At 44.2% G+C, this 18,382-nt stretch overlaps 1 protein-coding gene across 2 annotated transcripts in view; it reads left to right on the top strand.

Annotated features, from left to right (window-relative positions):
• LOC118390833 (ubiquitin domain-containing protein 2) overlaps positions 1–18,013 on the top strand; it is a 61,348-nt gene extending 43,335 nt beyond the window's left edge. For both annotated transcript variants that reach the window (XM_052457585.1, XM_035781515.2), the window contains exon 3: positions 15,968–18,013. In XM_052457585.1, the coding sequence (XP_052313545.1) occupies positions 15,968–16,425 (458 nt within the window). In that variant the 3' untranslated portion in view covers positions 16,426–18,013. The remainder of the gene's footprint in view (positions 1–15,967) is intronic.
• The last annotated feature ends 369 nt before the right edge of the window (positions 18,014–18,382 follow it).

Here is an 18,382-nt window from a genome sequence, read left to right on the forward strand (position 1 = left end):
TCTGAGGTGAGTAATCGCAGTTCTGATGTCCAGATGCTCTTTTTGGTTACAAGAGACGGTAGCAGCAACATTATGTACTAAACAAGTTACGAACAATGTGGAAAAACAAACAAAATAGCATGGTTGGTTAAGAGCCGATAAGACGGCAGCCATTCCCTCCGGCGCCATCTTCATGTCCAAGGGCGCGTTCTGAGAGCAGGCGCAGAACAGCTGGCTGGCATATTCACAGTAATTTTCAACCTCTCCTGGTCCCAGTCTGTAATCCCCACATGTTTTAATATGACCACAATCATTCTTGTCCCCAAGAACTCTTAAGGCTTCGTGACACAATGACTGCCGTCCTGTAGCTCTCACTTCTGTAATCATGAAGTGCTTTGAGAGGCTGGTTATGGCACACATTAACTCCACAATCCCAGACACCCTAGACCCACTCCAATTTGCATACCACACCATCATATCCATAGACGATGCAATCTCAATTGCTCTCCACACTGTCCTCGCCCACCTAGATAAGAGTGAATAAAACAGTAAATAAATAAATACCGCACAAGTGATACAAGTGATGCGTGCCGGCAGTCAGTCACGTAACCCCTCTCTCCCACTCTGAGCCATTCGGTGTTGTTGTTTATGTATGTAGCTAGTGAGCTAAGCTGTATCATTAGCAATGTCTTTCAAAGGGAGACGACTCACAAAGGTGGAAATTCTGGAGATTTTTATAAATGAGTATAAAAGTCAGGAATCAGATTCTGACAGTGAGGAGCTGCCCCACCAACCTTGTAGCCATTGAGAACCCTGAATCTGAGGACCCCTTGTCCACTGACGAAGTCCCAGGTCCCTTCTGAAGATGGTGGAGGCAGACCGACAGTTGATGAAGTACAGGAGGTCTGTGGTAGCTGGAAGGCCGCCGGCTATTTCAACCCTCCTGGCCCTGCAGTTTGCTTTGAGTCCCAGTCTGGAGTGCAAAGCCCCTTCTCATTTCCCTCTGGGGCAGAGGGCTTCAAGCTATTTCGGACAGAGGAGCTGGTGGGAGACATGGTAGAGGAGACCAATCGCTATGCCTTGCAGCTACATGAGAAGAGGGATCCAGGAGTGAGGGGGAAACTCGCTAAATGGGTGACAACCGCAATTAGTGAAATGTATATCTTCCTGGTGACAGAAAGAAGTACTTACCAGCCTGACATCAGAATTTTGTTGGGTCTTTGTGCCATACAAGGACCTATGGGTTAATGAGTCCCTGATGTTATGGAAGGGTAGGCTGGTGTTCCGTCAATATATTCCCTCCAAAAGGCACAGGTTTGGGGTCAAGTTCTTTGTCATGTGTGACGTGAAGACAGGATTAGTCCAGGACATTGTAGTTTACACGGGGTCCACCACTGACATCCAACATTATGAGGGGCTTGGGGTGTCCAGGTCTGTGATGACCACGCCGGCTCCTCATCTCGGCAAGGGACACACTTTGTATGTGAACAATTGGTACAGCAGTCCCACACTCTTCCAGAATCTGCCCTCCAACAGCACGGGGGCCTGTCAACAGGAAGGGGATGCCGGCATTCGGATGCAGAGAGGGGAGGTGGAGTTCAAGAAGAACGGTTGGCAGTAAAGCTGCATGACAAACGAGACGTCCATGTCCTCTCCACTGTCCATACAGCCACCATGTCGGCCACAGGGAAGGTGGACCACCTGACCGGAGAGAGAGATTAAACCAGACTGTGTGCTTGACTATAACCTCAACACGGGGGCAGTGGATAAGGCGGACATGATAACCAGCTTTGTGGAATGCGCTCGGGGAAAACTACCAAGTGGTATAAGAAGATATTTTTCCATCTGATCGACACGGCTGACCTCAATGGCCACACAGGTGAGATGATTTACTGAACAAGGTATTTTTTTGTAATTGGACATACAGTTCACATTCAAATCACATACAGTTCCATTATGCAATTATAGTGACAATATCTCACCCACCTACCACTGCCTCATCATCCTCTCCCTTCCCTCATCCTCCCCACTCCCTCATAGGTAAAGTAATTACCTACCAAAAGCCTCATGAGAGACCTGCTGGAGGAGCACCACACCCCTTGGTGTCCATCCACTGGGGACCGTCCTGCTGCAGACAATCCCCTACGCCTCACTGCGTGTAATTTTCCCTGCAAGTCCCTCCAAACTGCTTACTCAAGGTAGTCGCACACGGAGGCACTGCATAGTCTGCCGGTCTGGCACCGGAAGAAGGAAGCAGAGGAGGTTGACAAAGCACCCGCGTTTAGCTTATGGCACACATCTGTGTTTCACCATGCTTTGGGGAGTACCATATGCTCAAGTCCTATTGAGCTTATCTGTAGCGATTACTGACTGACTGACCTGACAGGTGACTTGACCGGTGATCTGTCATGATACTATGATACTGTGCCTTTTGAGGTGGGGGGTGGAAATGCAGTTGTTGTTCAGTCACCGCATGAATATGAAATATGGGTTATGCATATTCATAAGTTGCCAGTCTCTTCTTGCTGTTTTTTTCCCTCGAGTAAAACAAGTTTTTGTTGTTCAACCACCACCCAATACTTCAATAAAATGGATTACAATTCCATATAGTCCTGTGTGTTGAGAAACGGTAACTGTTAAGCTCCACAAGGGGGCAGGGCAGAGCTATGCTAAACAGGCAAAATGAAACATAAGGCCAATGTAGCTTCAAAAGACAACACAAGCTAATACCTCTCTAATGCAATTAGCATTGTTTTACAGCGCTAATAGAAGAATGTAGCTAGCTACATAAGCACGATTGAGTATAACATAAAGGCTATGGAATTAGTGATGTTACCTTGCGCGTCTGCGGTTATCAATCAACTTAAAATGTATATATATAGCCCTTCTTACATCAGCTGATGTCACAAAGTGCTGTACAGAAACCCAGCCTAAAACCCCAAACCGCAAAGCAATACAGGTGTAGAAGCACAGTGGCTAGGAAAAACTCCCTAGAAAGGCCACAACCTAGGAAGAAACCTAGAGAGGAACCAGGCTATGAGGGGTGGCCAGTCCTCTTCTGGCTGTGCCGGGTGGAGATTATAACAGAACGTGGCCAAGATGTTCAAATGTTCAAAGATAACGAGCAGGAGTAAATGTCAGTTGGCTTTTCATAGCCAATCACCTCTACCGTTCCTGCTGTCTCTAGAGAGTTAAAAACAGCAGGTCTGGGACAGGTAGCACGTCCGGTGAACAGGTTAGGGTTCCATAGCTGCAGGCAGAACAGTTGAAACTGGAGCAGTAGCACGGCCAGGTGGACTGGGGACAGCAAGGAGTCATCAGGCCAGGTAGTCCTGAGGCATAGTCCTAGGGTTCAGGTTCTCCAAAAGAAAGAAAGAGAGAGAGAATTAGAGAGAGCATACATAAATTCACACAGGACACTGGATAAGACAGGAGAAATACTCCAGATATAACATACTGACCCTAGCCCCCCTGACACATAAACTACTGCAGCACAAATATTGGAGACTGAGACAGGAGGGGTCGGGAGACACTGTGGCCCCGTCCGACAATACCTCCGGACAGGGCCAACCAGGCAGGATATAACCCCACCCACTTTGGGAGTACACACACACATTATGCTCCATACATACAGTGGGCACTTGCTTTGATAGAAACTCACCCATGTCCAAAGTTATTATCATGTAGTAATGAAAACAACAATGAAGGCAACGCGAGCACCAGCCAGAAAATGTGAAAACGTTTATGCAGGTCCTTTTCTAACTGTTTGGGGTCTTGCTGTCAAGTTGCAGTCTATAATTACTTGTAATTATCTTCCGGCACCCCGCCCATCCACTCAAGATAAAACTGTCCTGTGGCTGAATCTAGTTGATGATCCCTGCTCTGATGGGCCCTAGTGCACTAAATAGGGAATAGGTTGTCATTTGAGACATGGAGCTGGGTGGGAATGAGAAGGGTCAGTGATGCTATAGCTATAGCATAACCAGTCCATGGAGACTTCATTGCTTTACAGTACTGTAGCAACATGCAGCCATTAGGCCTGTACAAGCTGAACACTCCATTCAATAGCTCTGAAATATCACACATTACACTTGGCAAGGGCCAGTTTTCCTGCGTCATTTCATAAGCAACACCAATGTGTCTCTGAAGGGGGTTAATGTAACTCTTGTGTTCTGTCAGAGCTGATCTTGTTAAGTCAGTGGGCCTGTGCGAGAGAGAGAACACACTTTACCGTGGGCATCGTGTGCCCCTGAACGCTGCTCCTTTACACTCAGGTGAACATTAAAGGGGCATCTCAAAGACATGCCAGCACTGTCTGATGCATGGTGGTAATTGAGTGGGCCTGTCGTCTGGCCTTGGCTGGCGTTTTGATGGTCCAATTGTTCCCAGCCATCTGGTGTCATTGAGGAGCTGTTGTAGCGCTGAGTGTAATGGCTCTGGTGGGAGGCCAGACCCATCGCTCTTTAGGACGCTTTCGGGGGGGTGTATTAAAGAGAGGAGTGTGCGTTTGTTTACCAACTTGCAGAAGAAGAAAAAATTACATGGAGATGGTCTCAATGGCGCTGGCCATGCTCTCACAGATGCCATAATGGGACAGATCCAATGTTGCATCCTCTAACTAGATATTGACTACTATTCTCTCGCTAATATAATACACACATATATAGTATACACTCAAGGACATTCAGAGACTTGTCCCGAAGCCACTCCTGCGTTGTCTTGCCTGTGTGCTTAGGGTCGTTGTCCTGTAGGAAGGTGAACCTTCGCCCCCAGTCTGAGGTACTTAGCGCTCTGGAGCAGATTTTCATCAAGGATCTTTTCTCCAATCATCTTTCCCTCGATCCTGACTAGTCTCCCAGTCCCTGCCACTGAAAAACATCTCCACAGCATGATGCTGCCACCACTATGCCTCACTGTAGCGATGGTGCCCAGTTTCCTCCAGACATGACGCTTGGCATTCAGGCCAAAGAGTTCATTCTTGGTTTCATCAGACCAGAGGTCAGAGTCTTTAGGTGCCTTTTGGCAAATTCCAAGCAGGCTGTCATGTACCTTTTACTGAGGAGTGGCTTCTGTCTGGCCACTCTACCATAAAGATTGGTGGAGTGCTGATTGGTGGAGTGCTGATTGGTGGAGTGCTCCACAGAGTTCCTCTGTGGAGATGGAAGGCTCTCCCATCTCCACAGAGGAACTCTGGAGCTCTGACTGAGTGACCACAGGGTTCCTGGTCACCTCCCTGACCAAGGCCCTTCTCCCCTGATTGCTCAGTTTGGCTGGGTGGACAGCTCTTGGTGGTCCCAAACTTCTTCCATCTAAGAATGATGGAGGTTAATGTGCTCTTGGAGACCTTCAATGCTGAAGACATTTTTTGGTTCCCGCCGGATCTGTGCCTCAACACAATCCTGTCTCGGAGCTCTGACATGCACTGTCAACTGTGGGACATTGTATAGACAGGTGTGTGCCTTTTCCATATCATGTCCAATCAATTTAATTTACCGCAGGTGGACTCCAAGTTGTAGAAATATCAAGGATGATGGAAACAGGATGCACCTGAGCGCAGTTTTGAGTCTCATAGCAAAGGGTCTGAATACTTATGTAAAAACAACATTTTTTGAGAATCTTTTTCTCTTTGTCATTATGGGGTATTGTGTGTAGGTTGAATAATAATTGAATCAATTTTAGAATAAGGCTGTAACGTAACGAAATGTGGAAAAAGTCAAGGGGTCCGAATACTTTCCGAATACACTGTATATTCCAAAAAAACAAACGCAACAATTAACAATTTTACTGAGTTACAGTTCATAGGAGGAGATGAATGGAGAGAATTAGTCTCCAGTCCCGCCTAGTCTCAGCACGCACCGCACCGCCATGTCCTTCACAATCACTTACCTCATTCTCCCTGAGAACGCATTACATTTATATATAGGAAAGAAAAATGGTCTATTACCACATCCTGTTATGTTGCACACATAGAACATGTCCAGGAGTAAAACAGAGAAAGATGTTTGGCTGGCGCTACACTACCGTTCAAAAGTTTGGGGTCACTTAGAAATGCCCTTGTTTTTGAAAGAAAGCTTATTTTTTATCCATTTAAAATAACATAAAATTCAATCAGAAATACAGTGTAGACATTGTTAATGTTGTAAATTACTATTGTAGCTGGAAATGGCAGATTATTTTAGTGGAATATCTACATAGGCGTACAGAGGCCCATTATCAGCAACCATCACTCCTGTGTTCCAATGGTACGTTGTGTTAGCTAATCCAAGTTTATCATTTTAAAAGGCTATTTGATCACTAGAAAACCCTTTTGCAATTATGTTAGCACAGCTGAAAACTGTTGTTCTGATTGAAGAAGCAATAAAACTGTCCGCCTTTAGACTTGTTTAGTATCTGGAGTATCAGCATTTGTGGGTTCGATTACAGGCTCAAAATGGCCAGAAACTAAGATCTTTCTTCTGAAACTCGTCAGTCTATTCTTGTTCTGAGAAATGAAGGTTATTCCATGCAAGAAATTGGCAAGAAACTAAAGATCTCGTACAACGCTGTGTAATACTCCCTTCACCGGACAGCGCAAACTGGCTCTAATAGAAAGAGGAGTGGGAGGCACATTTGAGCAAGAGGACAAGTACATTAGTGTCTAGTTTGAGAAACAAACGCCTCACGAGTCCTCAACTGGCAGCTCCATTAAATATTACCCACAACACCAGTCTCAACGTCAACAGTGAAGAGGTGCCCCGGGATGCTGGCCTTCTAGGCAGAGTTGCAAAGAAAAAGCCATATCTCTGTCCAGTGTTTGTGTTCTTTTGCACATCTTAATCTTTTGTCTTTATTGGCCAGTCTGAGATATGGCTTTTTGGCGTTTCTGTGACATCAGGTTCTGTAGCGGCAGGTAGCCTAGTGGTTAAAGCGTTGGACTCTAACCACTTGGACTTGCAAGTTCAAATCCCTGAGCTGACAGGGTAAATATCTGTTGTTCTGCTCCTGAACAAGGCCCACTGTTCCTAGACTGTCATTGAAAATAAGAATTTGTTCTTAACTTGCCTAGTCAAATAAATGTTTTTTTTAAATGTAAAAAATAATCATAATATTGTCATGGAGGGCAGGTAGTTTGCATCCGGTGATGTGTTGTGCAGACCGCACCACCCTGTTGTGTCATCTGCAAACTTGATGATTGAGTTGGAGGCGTGCATAGCCATGCAGTCATGGATGAACAGGGAGTACAGGAGGGGGCTGAGCATGCACCCTTGTGGGTCCCCAGTGTTAAGGATCAGCGATGTGGAGGTGTTGTTTCCTACCTTCACCACCTGGGGGTGGCCTGTTAGGAAGTCCAGGACCCAATTGCACACGGCGGGGTTCAGTCCAAGGGGCCTCGGGCTTAATGATAGCTCGGAGGGTACTATGGTGTTAACTGCTGAGCTATAGTCAACGAACAGCATTCTTACATAGGTATTCATCTTGTCCCGATGGTTGTGGCCTTCAAGCTAAACTGATGTGATTTGATTGATGCCTGACAGTGAAGAGGCTGAAGTTAATCTCCATAACTGAACAGTAGCATACTACACACTCTGCATAGTGAAAAGGATCGCCTTTTTTTTACCCAATAAATTATTTGAAAAAAATTATATGTAGGTCGCTCCCCACTACCTGCTGGCTGTGTGGGACTGACTGACTGCACTGCAGTGACTGGTCTGGTCTAGAGAGGTTGACTGGGGCCAGATGGACTGTTTGCTGAGCCTCGGTAAAGACAGGGAGACGGTAATAATGATGGTAGTGTCTCCAGAGGCCAGACATCGCTCACTCTCTTTTTATACCATTACTACCATGTTGACATAGATCAAATAAGTCTTATATGTATGAGGTGGATGGGCTTTATGGTTTTCAACAGAGAGAAACGCTTAGCTGTTTTTAAATGATACTCAAGGTAAAATCAAGCCTTTTTTGTAATTGGCTGAGGAGAAATAGACTGGGGGGGATGTTGTACGAAAAAAAGTCATCAGCGATTGAGTCGTCTTTAACCAGTCAGAGTATCAAAGCCAATGACACATTTTCATTTTCACATTTTACCCACGTGCGTTCTGGCTCTGGTCTAATCCATCGGTTTCTGGACTAAGGGTCGGAAAGATACTCCGATCCAGACTCACTGCTGAGAAGGAACTAATGTCCGTAGCCGTGGGTTAGCGTTTGGCCGGAGCATGGAGTCTGGGTAGCATGTAGGTAAACGGATAGTATTTTTCTAACCTGTCTGTATCTCCATTTCAACCCCCTGAAGACTGTACAGTATATCAGTGACACCATTTGACTACCATATGTTTTCTCTTCACACAGTGATGCTGCAGCCCTACAACAGGCTACAGTCCAGTCATCATCTGTTCCACAGCCCAGGCTTTCTATAATGTAAGACCCTTGGTCGTGTCTTGAAGGTCGTGTCTACAATTGACACTTACGTACGACTTCTGCTATCAGGAAAAACAAGATCGCATTGAAAAGACGGGTCTGGGGCCTCCCAGGTGGCGCAGTGGTTAAGGGCGCTGTACTGCAGTGCCAGCTGTGCCACCAGAGACTCTGGGTTCGCGCCCAGGCACTGTCGTAACCGGCCGTGACCAGGAGATCCGTGGGGTGACGCACAATTGGTCTAGCGTCGTCTGGGATAGGGAGGGTTTGGCCGGTAGAACGCACGTGGGTAAAATGTGAAAATGAAAACTTGTTACATCGCGCACTGCGCCCGGCCCTCCTGTGGCGGGCCGGGCGCACTGCGCGCTAACCAAGGTTGCCAGGTGCACGGTGTTTCCTCCGACACATTGGTGTGGCTGGCTTCCGAGTTGGATGCGCGCTGTGTTAAGAAGCAGTGCGGCTTGGTTGGGTTGTGTATCGGAGGACGCATGACTTTCAACCTTCGTCTCTCCCCGTACGGGAGTTGTAGCGATGAGACAAGATAGTAGCTACTAAAAACAATTGGATACCACGAAATTGGAGAGAAAGGGGGGTAAAATTCTATTAAAAAAAAGACTGGTCTGGACTAGAGGTCGACCAATTATGATTTTTCAACGGCGATACCGATTATTGGAGGACCAAAAAAGACGATTAAAAAATAAATTTGTAATAATGAAAATTACAACAATACTGAATTAACACTTATTTTAACTTAATATAAAACATAAATAAAATAAAATTTAGCCTCAAATAAATAATGAAACATGTTCAATTTGGTTTAAATAATGCAAAAACAATGTGTTGAAGAAAGTAATATGTGCCATGTAAAATATGTGCCATGTAAAAAAGCTAACGTTTAAGTTCTTTGCTCAGAACATGAGGACATATGAAAGTTGGTGGTTCATTTTAACATGAGACTTCAATATTCCAAGATAAGAGGTTTTAGGTTGTAGTTAATATAGTATTTATAGGACTATTTATCTCTATACCATTGGTATTTCATATACCTTTGACTATTGGATGTTCTAGTTAAATAAAAGGTATAAAAAAAAATATTTAAAATTTAAAATTAAAATTAAAAAATCAGAAATCGGCGCCCAAAAATACCGATTTCCGATTTGTTATGAAAACTTGAAATCGGCCCTAATTAATCGGCCATTCTGATTAATCGGTCGACGCAAAAGTCTGGACGCACAAAAGTCGCCTTGTGGTCTGATTGTGTTCAGGTCTGGCTGACCACTTCAGGAGGTGGTCAGGAATGCATTGTGTTTGGATTTCTGCTCAGTCTGGACGCAATCAGGCTACCGAAAGCGCATACAGTTGGCGACGTCATCAGCACTCCTCCCACAAGTTTCCAGAGAACTTCTGATTTGGGACCAAGAGGCACCTTTTCATTATAATGTTGGAGGAATGCAGTTGCTGGCCTCATAAATGCTAGCCAGCTAGCTAATATTTAACAGCAGAGCTTTCTTTCCAACACCATGGAGTGAATCCTTACCACTGCTACACCTGGCTGTCAGCTGTGCCTTGTCTGGCAGCGAAACAGTTAATTCAGCCTCATTTACTGCCTTTTTGAAAAACATAGCTGATATGACTGACTTGCTTAAACAAATGTGGTTTCTACTGACAATTGAGGTGTACAAACTAAACTATCCCGTATAGCTCAGTTGGTAGAGCATGGTGCTTGCAATGCTAGGGGTTGTGGGTTTGATTTCAGTAATCGTCTGCTAAATTACTCAAATGTAAAAAAATGCATAAGAGAACAATGAGGGGGAAAAAGGCAAACTGTAATTTCGATTAAGACATTAATGAGCGAGCAAAGATGGACATAGTCATAACTATTTATTTAGCACTTTTGAAATGTACAGGGACAGAATTCAGAACATGGGCCATTCTTACATTATTCTCCCCGTAGGATAAATAAATGCAGCATACAATGAAAGCTCTTAAAATATTTGATGACATTTCTCTAAAACAGGCTATAGGCTACAAGTTATGGGGGAGAAAGTGACCAAATTATTACAGTGAGGCACATGGGTTACTAACAGCTAACTCCACAACATACACTTAGTATTACTTTCTTAGCTACAGTATAAATATCTCCCTGGCATATTACATCATTTATGCAGCAGCATACAAGACATTTCTGGACTCAGCATTATGCTAGCTAAGATTTTGAAAGTATAATGTTGACATGATCAGTCCAATCAAAGCCACGGTAGATATAACGTGATTTTGACGTCATTTTATCTGTGGCCAATGACCTTGAGCCTTCAAATGTAAATCTGTGGCAGCACCCAAGTGGGCTTGAACTTTCTAGCTTTCCCTGTAGATTTTGCGGCGACGTCGTGTCCCCATGAGTGACAGAACACTGAGCCAATCACGGCGCAACTAGAGAAAATTGCCAACCCCATACTCTCTGTATTTTCCACTGTCTGCTCCTCCACCACAGAAAGCACTGAGCTAGGCTGATTAACACCTGCATTTTGAGCTGCCTTACACAAGAAAGCAAAAAAAGAGACCATGTTTATATGCCGCTTTATTAACTCTGTTTATTTATTTTTACATAGTTTGCAAACTGATATGTGACAAAATGCCAAAATAACATGCAAAGCAGGCAACAACACTTTTAAAAAGCTAAACAGGTGGGGTTCAAAACAGGTGGGGCTCTGCCACTGCACAGCACAGAGACAGAGGCAGGCTGTTTGAATGTGATTTGCATCCAGAGTGAAAAGTGTTGTCAAAAAATCCGACCGGCGTGATAAAGAAACTGCTGAAAGCTGTATTGTTGTGCTTCTGCCCGTCATTGACTGCTCGCTGAGGAGAAAGCCATGCGTCACTCAATGCCCCCTCACTCAGCCACTCGCACAATCTTGAGTGACAGAACTGGGGTGCTAACTGTAACACACCCTCTCCAATCTCTGCGAACACAACTCCTTACAGACACTCTTCGCCCTCCTCAAGATTGCTCTTTCCTTATCAATCCTTTTTTCCTTTCATTCGTTCTCTCTCTTTCTACCTCTCTCCCCTCTCTGTCTCTCCCTCTCTCTCATTCACATGAAGTACTCCTGTGATGAGAGCCGTTGAGAGAGTAGAACGCCAGTACTTAATGATCCTCGTCAAATCAACATGCTTTGCAGAGAGGCTCGTGGTGCTTCTGAAGTGCTGTTACTGTTGTTTATTCTGGTGACATTATTGAGTGTGTCGTATTTGTCAAGTAGCCTCTGTATGACGAGTGGTGACTGGAGTATTGACATGGTCTGTCCCAACATAAAACAATGGTCAACTGAGACCCTGCTTGACTCCGTTGAGTCTTTTGTTATTCATTGGTATTTCCTTTATAGTCCTGTGTGCTGATGTGACAGAAAAGTGTGTGACATAAAAAGAGAGCTCCAGATAATCCCAGCTTTGATCGAGGGGATTGGGAAATAAAAGGTGACTCATATAATATTATGCCATTTTAGTAGACACCTTTATCCAAACAGGACTGGCTTTTATCTCTAAATGTACACTGTCTGCGAGGCATCTGTGAATCACCTCACCTCCACCGCACATTTGATCCTTTTATCATGAGGGTGCTGTTTCTCAGCCTTTGCACTAAAACCAGATTCTATGTGTGTGTGCTATTCAAAGGGGTGTGCGGAGGGTTGGGCTGTTTGTAGGGCTGGGCAATATGGCCCAAATATCACCGTTTCTTTACAATTTTGACGGTATTTTATGTTTTTTTTTAATAATACAAGTTCTAAATTTGCTTTGAGTAGCTTTTGGAATCGTTAGCTAGCGCATACAACTTTTTTCTGACATCACACTAATATTCGATTTACCTGATATCGTCGGATGGCTAACATTCGATGTCTGCGGATGCGTTGTCTTCTAGCCAAGATATGAAATGTGATCATAATTGACTGTAGTGCATATAAAGCACACAATAGCTACCGGTGGTTCCATGATGACTGAAAACACAACCACGAACGAGTGACACATTTCTGGGCAAGGGCTATCCATTTTAAAATGAATGAATTCATTCTTCCCTTGCCCTGCAAGTGTCAACTCATCATACCTCATCAGAAGTGTCCACCATATTTGAGGGCTGAGGGGAGAGGATGTCTTTTTATATGTTTGGAATGCAGCCAGTGTTGTTTGACATGAAAAATAATGAAAATGCCAGGGAGGAGTTATTGTGACGGGGGTAGGAACCAAAAGTGTTGGTCAGTGTTTCCTACGGGAACCTACAATCTTGAGCTACATTAAAAATATATATATTTTAATGTATTAAAACGTTAAATGTTTTCTTTTTTAGAACGAACGTCTAAAAATGTATGCTAGGCTGTTTTCTGGCAATTGTGCCCGATGTTAAGACTACAAACCGTTATAAATGGCCCATTTGCGAGATTCACTTGTCATTTCAATAGGCTCAGGCTACAGATCTGGGTTTATGATTGCAACTATGCCATGGTTTGCTTATATAATCCCAGGTAGCCTATACCCCCTGATAGGCCTAAATCTCATTTCAGATAGTCTACAGTAGCCTAGGCAATATTTCAACCAAACAATTTAGCAGCTTGCTTCGTTCCAATTAACAGACTAAGTTATTCAACATGAATAGTGAGTCAATTTCGAGATAAAAAGTGCTTGTGTTTCCCAATAGCCTGCTGGATTAGGCTACTGAGGAGTGGGTGATAATGTCAATCACTGAATTAAATATTAAGCATATTCAATTCATATAAATATTATTGTCAACAACAGCCAGTGTTTAATAAAAAACATTTGTTTTACCTGTAGCCTCTAATCTGACTAGTTACCGTCAATCTAATACGTTCTAATCGACAATTATGATAGAGCTTTGATAACTTCCAATTGAATTAACTAAACATGCCCATTTAATAATTGCATAATAACACAAGGCTACAACAATAAACTGAAGTTATGGGCTATTTATTTAATCCGTTTTCCATCTCCCGGTAGGCTACACAAGTGGCACCAATTGATTTGCAATGACTCCAGAGATATCTTCATTTCAACATATTTATTGTATCAGTAGCCTACAATGGCGTATAAATGAATAGGCTACATTATGCCCAATAGAAACAAATGTATCATTCTTCACATTTAATGTCCGTTTCATTGGAGACTTTAACCCCACCCACCTATAAAAAGATCCACGCGGGGGAATTCCTGAACTTCCCTTTCCAATTTCAACAAGAACTGAGCATGCGTTTTTCTTCTATCAGCTAAGTCTACATTGGAATGCAGTTTAAACCTAAATCGTTTTCCATTGCATTGTCTCCATTATTTCTTGATGTGCATCAGTTATAGCATGTTAATGTTTTATGGAAAGAGGGCTGGAAATAGGTTCCATAATGACAATCTACAGCGCAGTTGGAAAGTAGACCCCTTGACTTTTTCAACATTTTGTTACCTTACAGCCTTATTCTAAAATGGATTAAATAAAAAATAATGTACTCACCAATCTACACAATCTACACATAATAGCCCATAATGACAACACGAAAATTGTAGAAATGTTTTCATATGTCTTACAAATAAAAAACAGATACCTTATTTACACAAGTATTCAGACCCTTTGCTATGAGACTCGAAATTGAGCTCAGGTGCATCCTGTTTCCATTGATCATCCTTGAGATGTTTCTACAAATTCAATTGATTGGACATGATTTGGAAAGACACACCTGTCTATAGAAGGTCCCACAGTTGACAGTGCATGTCAGAGCAAAAACCAAGCCATGCGGTCAAATGAACTGTCCATAGAGCTCCAAGACAGGATTAAAGAGATCTGGGAAGGGTACCAAAACATGTATGCAGCATTGAAGGTCCCAAGAACACAGTGTGGCCTTCATCATTCTTAAAAGGAAGAAGTTTGGAACAACCAAGACTCTTCCCAGATGTGGCCGCCCGGCCAAACTGAGCAATCAGGGAACAAGGGCCTTGGTCAAGGAGGTGACCAAGTTTCTCTGTGGAGATGGGAGAACCTTCCAGAAGGACAACCATCTCTGCAGCACTCCACCAATCAGGCCTTTAAGGTAGAGTGGCCAGACGGAAGCCACTCCTCAGTAAAAGACAGCCCACCTGGAGTTTGCCAAAAGGCAAACACTATGAGAAACACGATTCTCTGGTCTGATGAAACCAAGATTGAACTCTTTGGCCTGAATGCCAAGCATCACATCTGGAGGAAACCTGGCACCATCCCTATGATGAAGCATGGTGGTGGCAGCATCATGCTGTGGGGATGTTTTTCAGTGGCAGGCACTGGGAGACTAGTCAGGCTGGAGGGAAAGATGAACGGAGCAAAGTACAGAGAGATCCTTGATGAAAACATGCTCCAGAGTGCTCAAGACCTCAGACTGGGGCGAAGGTTCACCTTCCATCAGGACAACACCCCTAAGCACACAGCCAAGACAATGCAGGACTGACTTTGGGACAAGTGGCCCAGGCAGAGCCCGGACTTGTACCCGATCGAACATCTCTGGAAAGACCTGAAAATAACTGAGCGACACTCCCCATCCAACCTGACAGAGCTTGAGAGGATCTGCAGGGAAGAATGGGAGAAACTCTCCAAATACAGGTGTGCCAAGCTTGTAGCATCATACCCAAGAAGACTCGGGCTGTAATCGCTGCCAAAGGTGTTCAACAAAGTACTTAGTAAAGGGTCTGAATACTTATGTAAATGTGATATTTCTGTTTTTTTTATATACATTGGCAAAAATCTCATCTGTTTTTGCTTTGTCATTATAGGGTATTGTGTGTGTGTGTGTGTGTGTGTGTGTGTGTGTGTGTGTGTGTGTGTGGATTGAGAGGAGAGAAAAAAAACGATTTAATCTGCACTGTAATATAAGAATATGAATATGTACTGTATTTATGAATAGTGTGTAAATAGTATTTTTGTTGTCTTTCCATTATGTAACTCTATAGAATTTATTTGGAATGTTATGTATGTCATGTTTTTCTTGTCTATCTATAACTGTTCTGTACTTTGTTGGGTATTTGTACGTTTTGTGTGGTCCCAATGAAGAGTAGCTACTGCATCTGCATTAACTAATGGGGATCCTAAACTAAACTCTAATTTCTCTCCATTCTCCCTCTCTCCAACTCTCACTCGCCACTCTCACTTCCCATGACAGGCCATTCACAAGGAGGAGCAGCCACAGTGTCACTACTACAGTTGACTGAGGGATACTTGTCTGTCTGTTTAGGCTGTATAGTCTTCCACTGGGTCACTCTGTCACATTCATCTATTTTGTCAAACTCCTCATTCCATCATGATCATCATGACATTCAAAAAAACACCCACACGGCATAATTGATCAAAAACGTGCAGAGGGCGAGAGATTGAGAGTACGGGAAACATCATTTCACTAGAAATGCAATAGCTAGAACGTTATCGAGCAAAACGGATGAAAAGACAATATTCACAGTCCTCTGAATATGAGGGAAGGATTTTGAACTGACGAAGTCAGACTGAGTGAATAATCAGAAGTCAATGGTCTGTCCTGTTCCTTGAGTGACTTTGTTCCTCTTGTCCTTCTGTGTCCCCCTGCAGGCGCGCTGACTGAGTGCTATGACGAGCTGGGGAACCGCTACCAGCTGCCAGTCTACTGCCTGTCTCCACCTGTCAACATGATCGAGGAGAAGAGTGACCTGGAGAGTCTGGAGGTCAGCGAGCCGCCACCCAGCGAGGGCCAGGAGTGCCAGCTGCGCCTGCGCTTGTCTACAGGCCGGGACCTGCGCCTGGCGGTGAGGACCACGGACACGGTGCAGCACATGAAGCGCCGGCTGCAGACGGTGGAGGGCGTGGCGGCGGCCACCCAGCGCTGGTTCTTCTCGGGCCGGCCACTCACGGACAAGATGAAGCTGGAGGAGTTGAAGATCTCCAGGGACTACGTGGTGCAGGTGATCGTCAGCCAGCCGCCCGCCCCCCTGCCCACCCAGGCACCGCCCACCCCCATACCAGCCACACCCGCCACACTACCCCAGGACCCCACACCCGTGGAAAACTAGTGCCTGGCACCCGGAGAGGGCTTGCAGGAGGAGAGAGGACCACAATGGGAGGACCAGCTTGTGTCTAAGAGAGCGAGAGAGGTGTGTGTGTGTGTGTGTGTGTGTGTGTGTGTGTGTGTGTGTGTGTGTGTGTGTGTGTGTGAAGGAGCTAAGCAGGTAGAAGATTAAACACGTGTCTGCAAATGGGCTGAAACAGGACTAGAGAGCCATTGAAAGGGTTTATTTACAGTTGAGTGTTTGTTAAGCTGTGTTACCTCCCTCCCTCTTCTCCCTCCTCGACGGGACGGCGAGGTTATTCTGCAAGGCATGCTAGGATAGCAGCAGGGGTGTGTCTGTGTCTCAGCTGGAACAGGAAGACTCCGCCTCCTCGATTGAAGACAACCAACCAGGAGCAGGAAGAGACTCAACCACAAGACAGGACCACCTGCCAACCTGACTTTTAACAAATCAACCTTTTATAAAAACTATTTTTAAAAACTTGTCTTGCTTTTAGTGGAAACTGAACAACCAAAAAAATAAAGATCTGGGGAAACTATAAGGAACGGGGAAGAATATACAATAACAACTTTTTCATTTTGCATTGTTTTTACTCTTGTTTTGATTTCACTGCTGTTGCATTTTAGTCCTTGTCTTTGTCAAGGATGATTCTGTATTGATTTGGAGGACTGGGTCAAAGTTCCAGAACCTCTTACCTGCCTGCCTGCTCTCCATCTCCTCTATAGCTTCTAGTCAGTCAGCTGTCTGTCCTTCTATTGCTCTCTTTGTTATGCATCCTACCTGTAACAGTCTTGACCTGTAGCTTCTTTCTGCAGACATTACATGTAGCTCTGCCAGTCAACTCTTAAGCGGACGAATCACATGCTCTGAACTATACCTTTTTAATTCCCGTCTTGGTTTGTGAAGTTAGTAGGCCGTCACTGCGTCAGATTAGTTCCCTTCTGTGTACATCCCATCGTGTAAACTCGACACTCTCACTCTACAGTTGTCTGTGTGCACCTGATATTTGCTTGAGATGGAAACACAGTAGGTTTCTAGTTATTACAGGTGCAGAACTAAAAAATAAAAGAAAGGAAAACATGCAAACTGAATGTGCTGGGATGAGGTGTCAGTCATCGCAAAGTGTTACTAGCACTGTGTATAGAAATTCTGCTTCACTATACTTTAAGATACTTATCAGCGCAGTGTGTATTCAATTTGTGTGTGTGTGTGTGTGATAGAGAGAGCGAGAGTAAATGCATGTTTGAGAGGTTGTCGAGGGAAAGTGTTGGATGTGCAGCTATGTTCACGTGCACAATATCTTCTGGTGACAAGAGCCAGACCTCAGAACATACCAAGAAGAGGTTACGACCTTAGCAGGTCTCGAGGGGTTGTACTGTGGAGTGTTGACAAAAGTCACACCAGAGGTCTTGTCCTGTACTCCTGTAGCTGTTAAGACTTTGAGTAACATTTTTCTGCTTCTCTCTTTGTGTGTATGAGTGTGCTAAGGCACATCAAGACTTATTCATGAAGAATGCATTTCAGAAACCTTAGTTGCATATTTTGAAATGGAATGTTTTTAATTAAATTGACCAACATTTGTACTCCACAATCTCTCTCTCTCATTTCATTGGACCATTTGTTGGAAATAGAAGAAGAGCCTCTGGGGGTTTCAGTTAGAAAGCAGAACTAAATGGAATTAGAGTCATGTTTGAAGAACAGAACCAGCCTATTTGGGATATGACCTTTCCTGTATAGAAGACGAGCTGTGGATTCTACTTCACACAGGTGTGAAGAATAGGGTTGCAAAGGGAGGGTATATTACTGGAAACCGTCTTAGGTTTATCAGTAAACTACCAGAATCATGGTATTTTACAAGGATTTGATGTAATCTATCACAAGACATCTAGTGGCTCTTTAGGGTACTTCAGATTATCACGTGTCCGTAATAATCCTGGCCCTCAGTGGGGCCTTATCACCA

This window comes from Oncorhynchus keta, chromosome 12, assembly GCF_023373465.1.
Source record: "Oncorhynchus keta strain PuntledgeMale-10-30-2019 chromosome 12, Oket_V2, whole genome shotgun sequence".
Taxonomy (NCBI): Eukaryota; Metazoa; Chordata; class Actinopteri; order Salmoniformes; family Salmonidae; genus Oncorhynchus; species Oncorhynchus keta.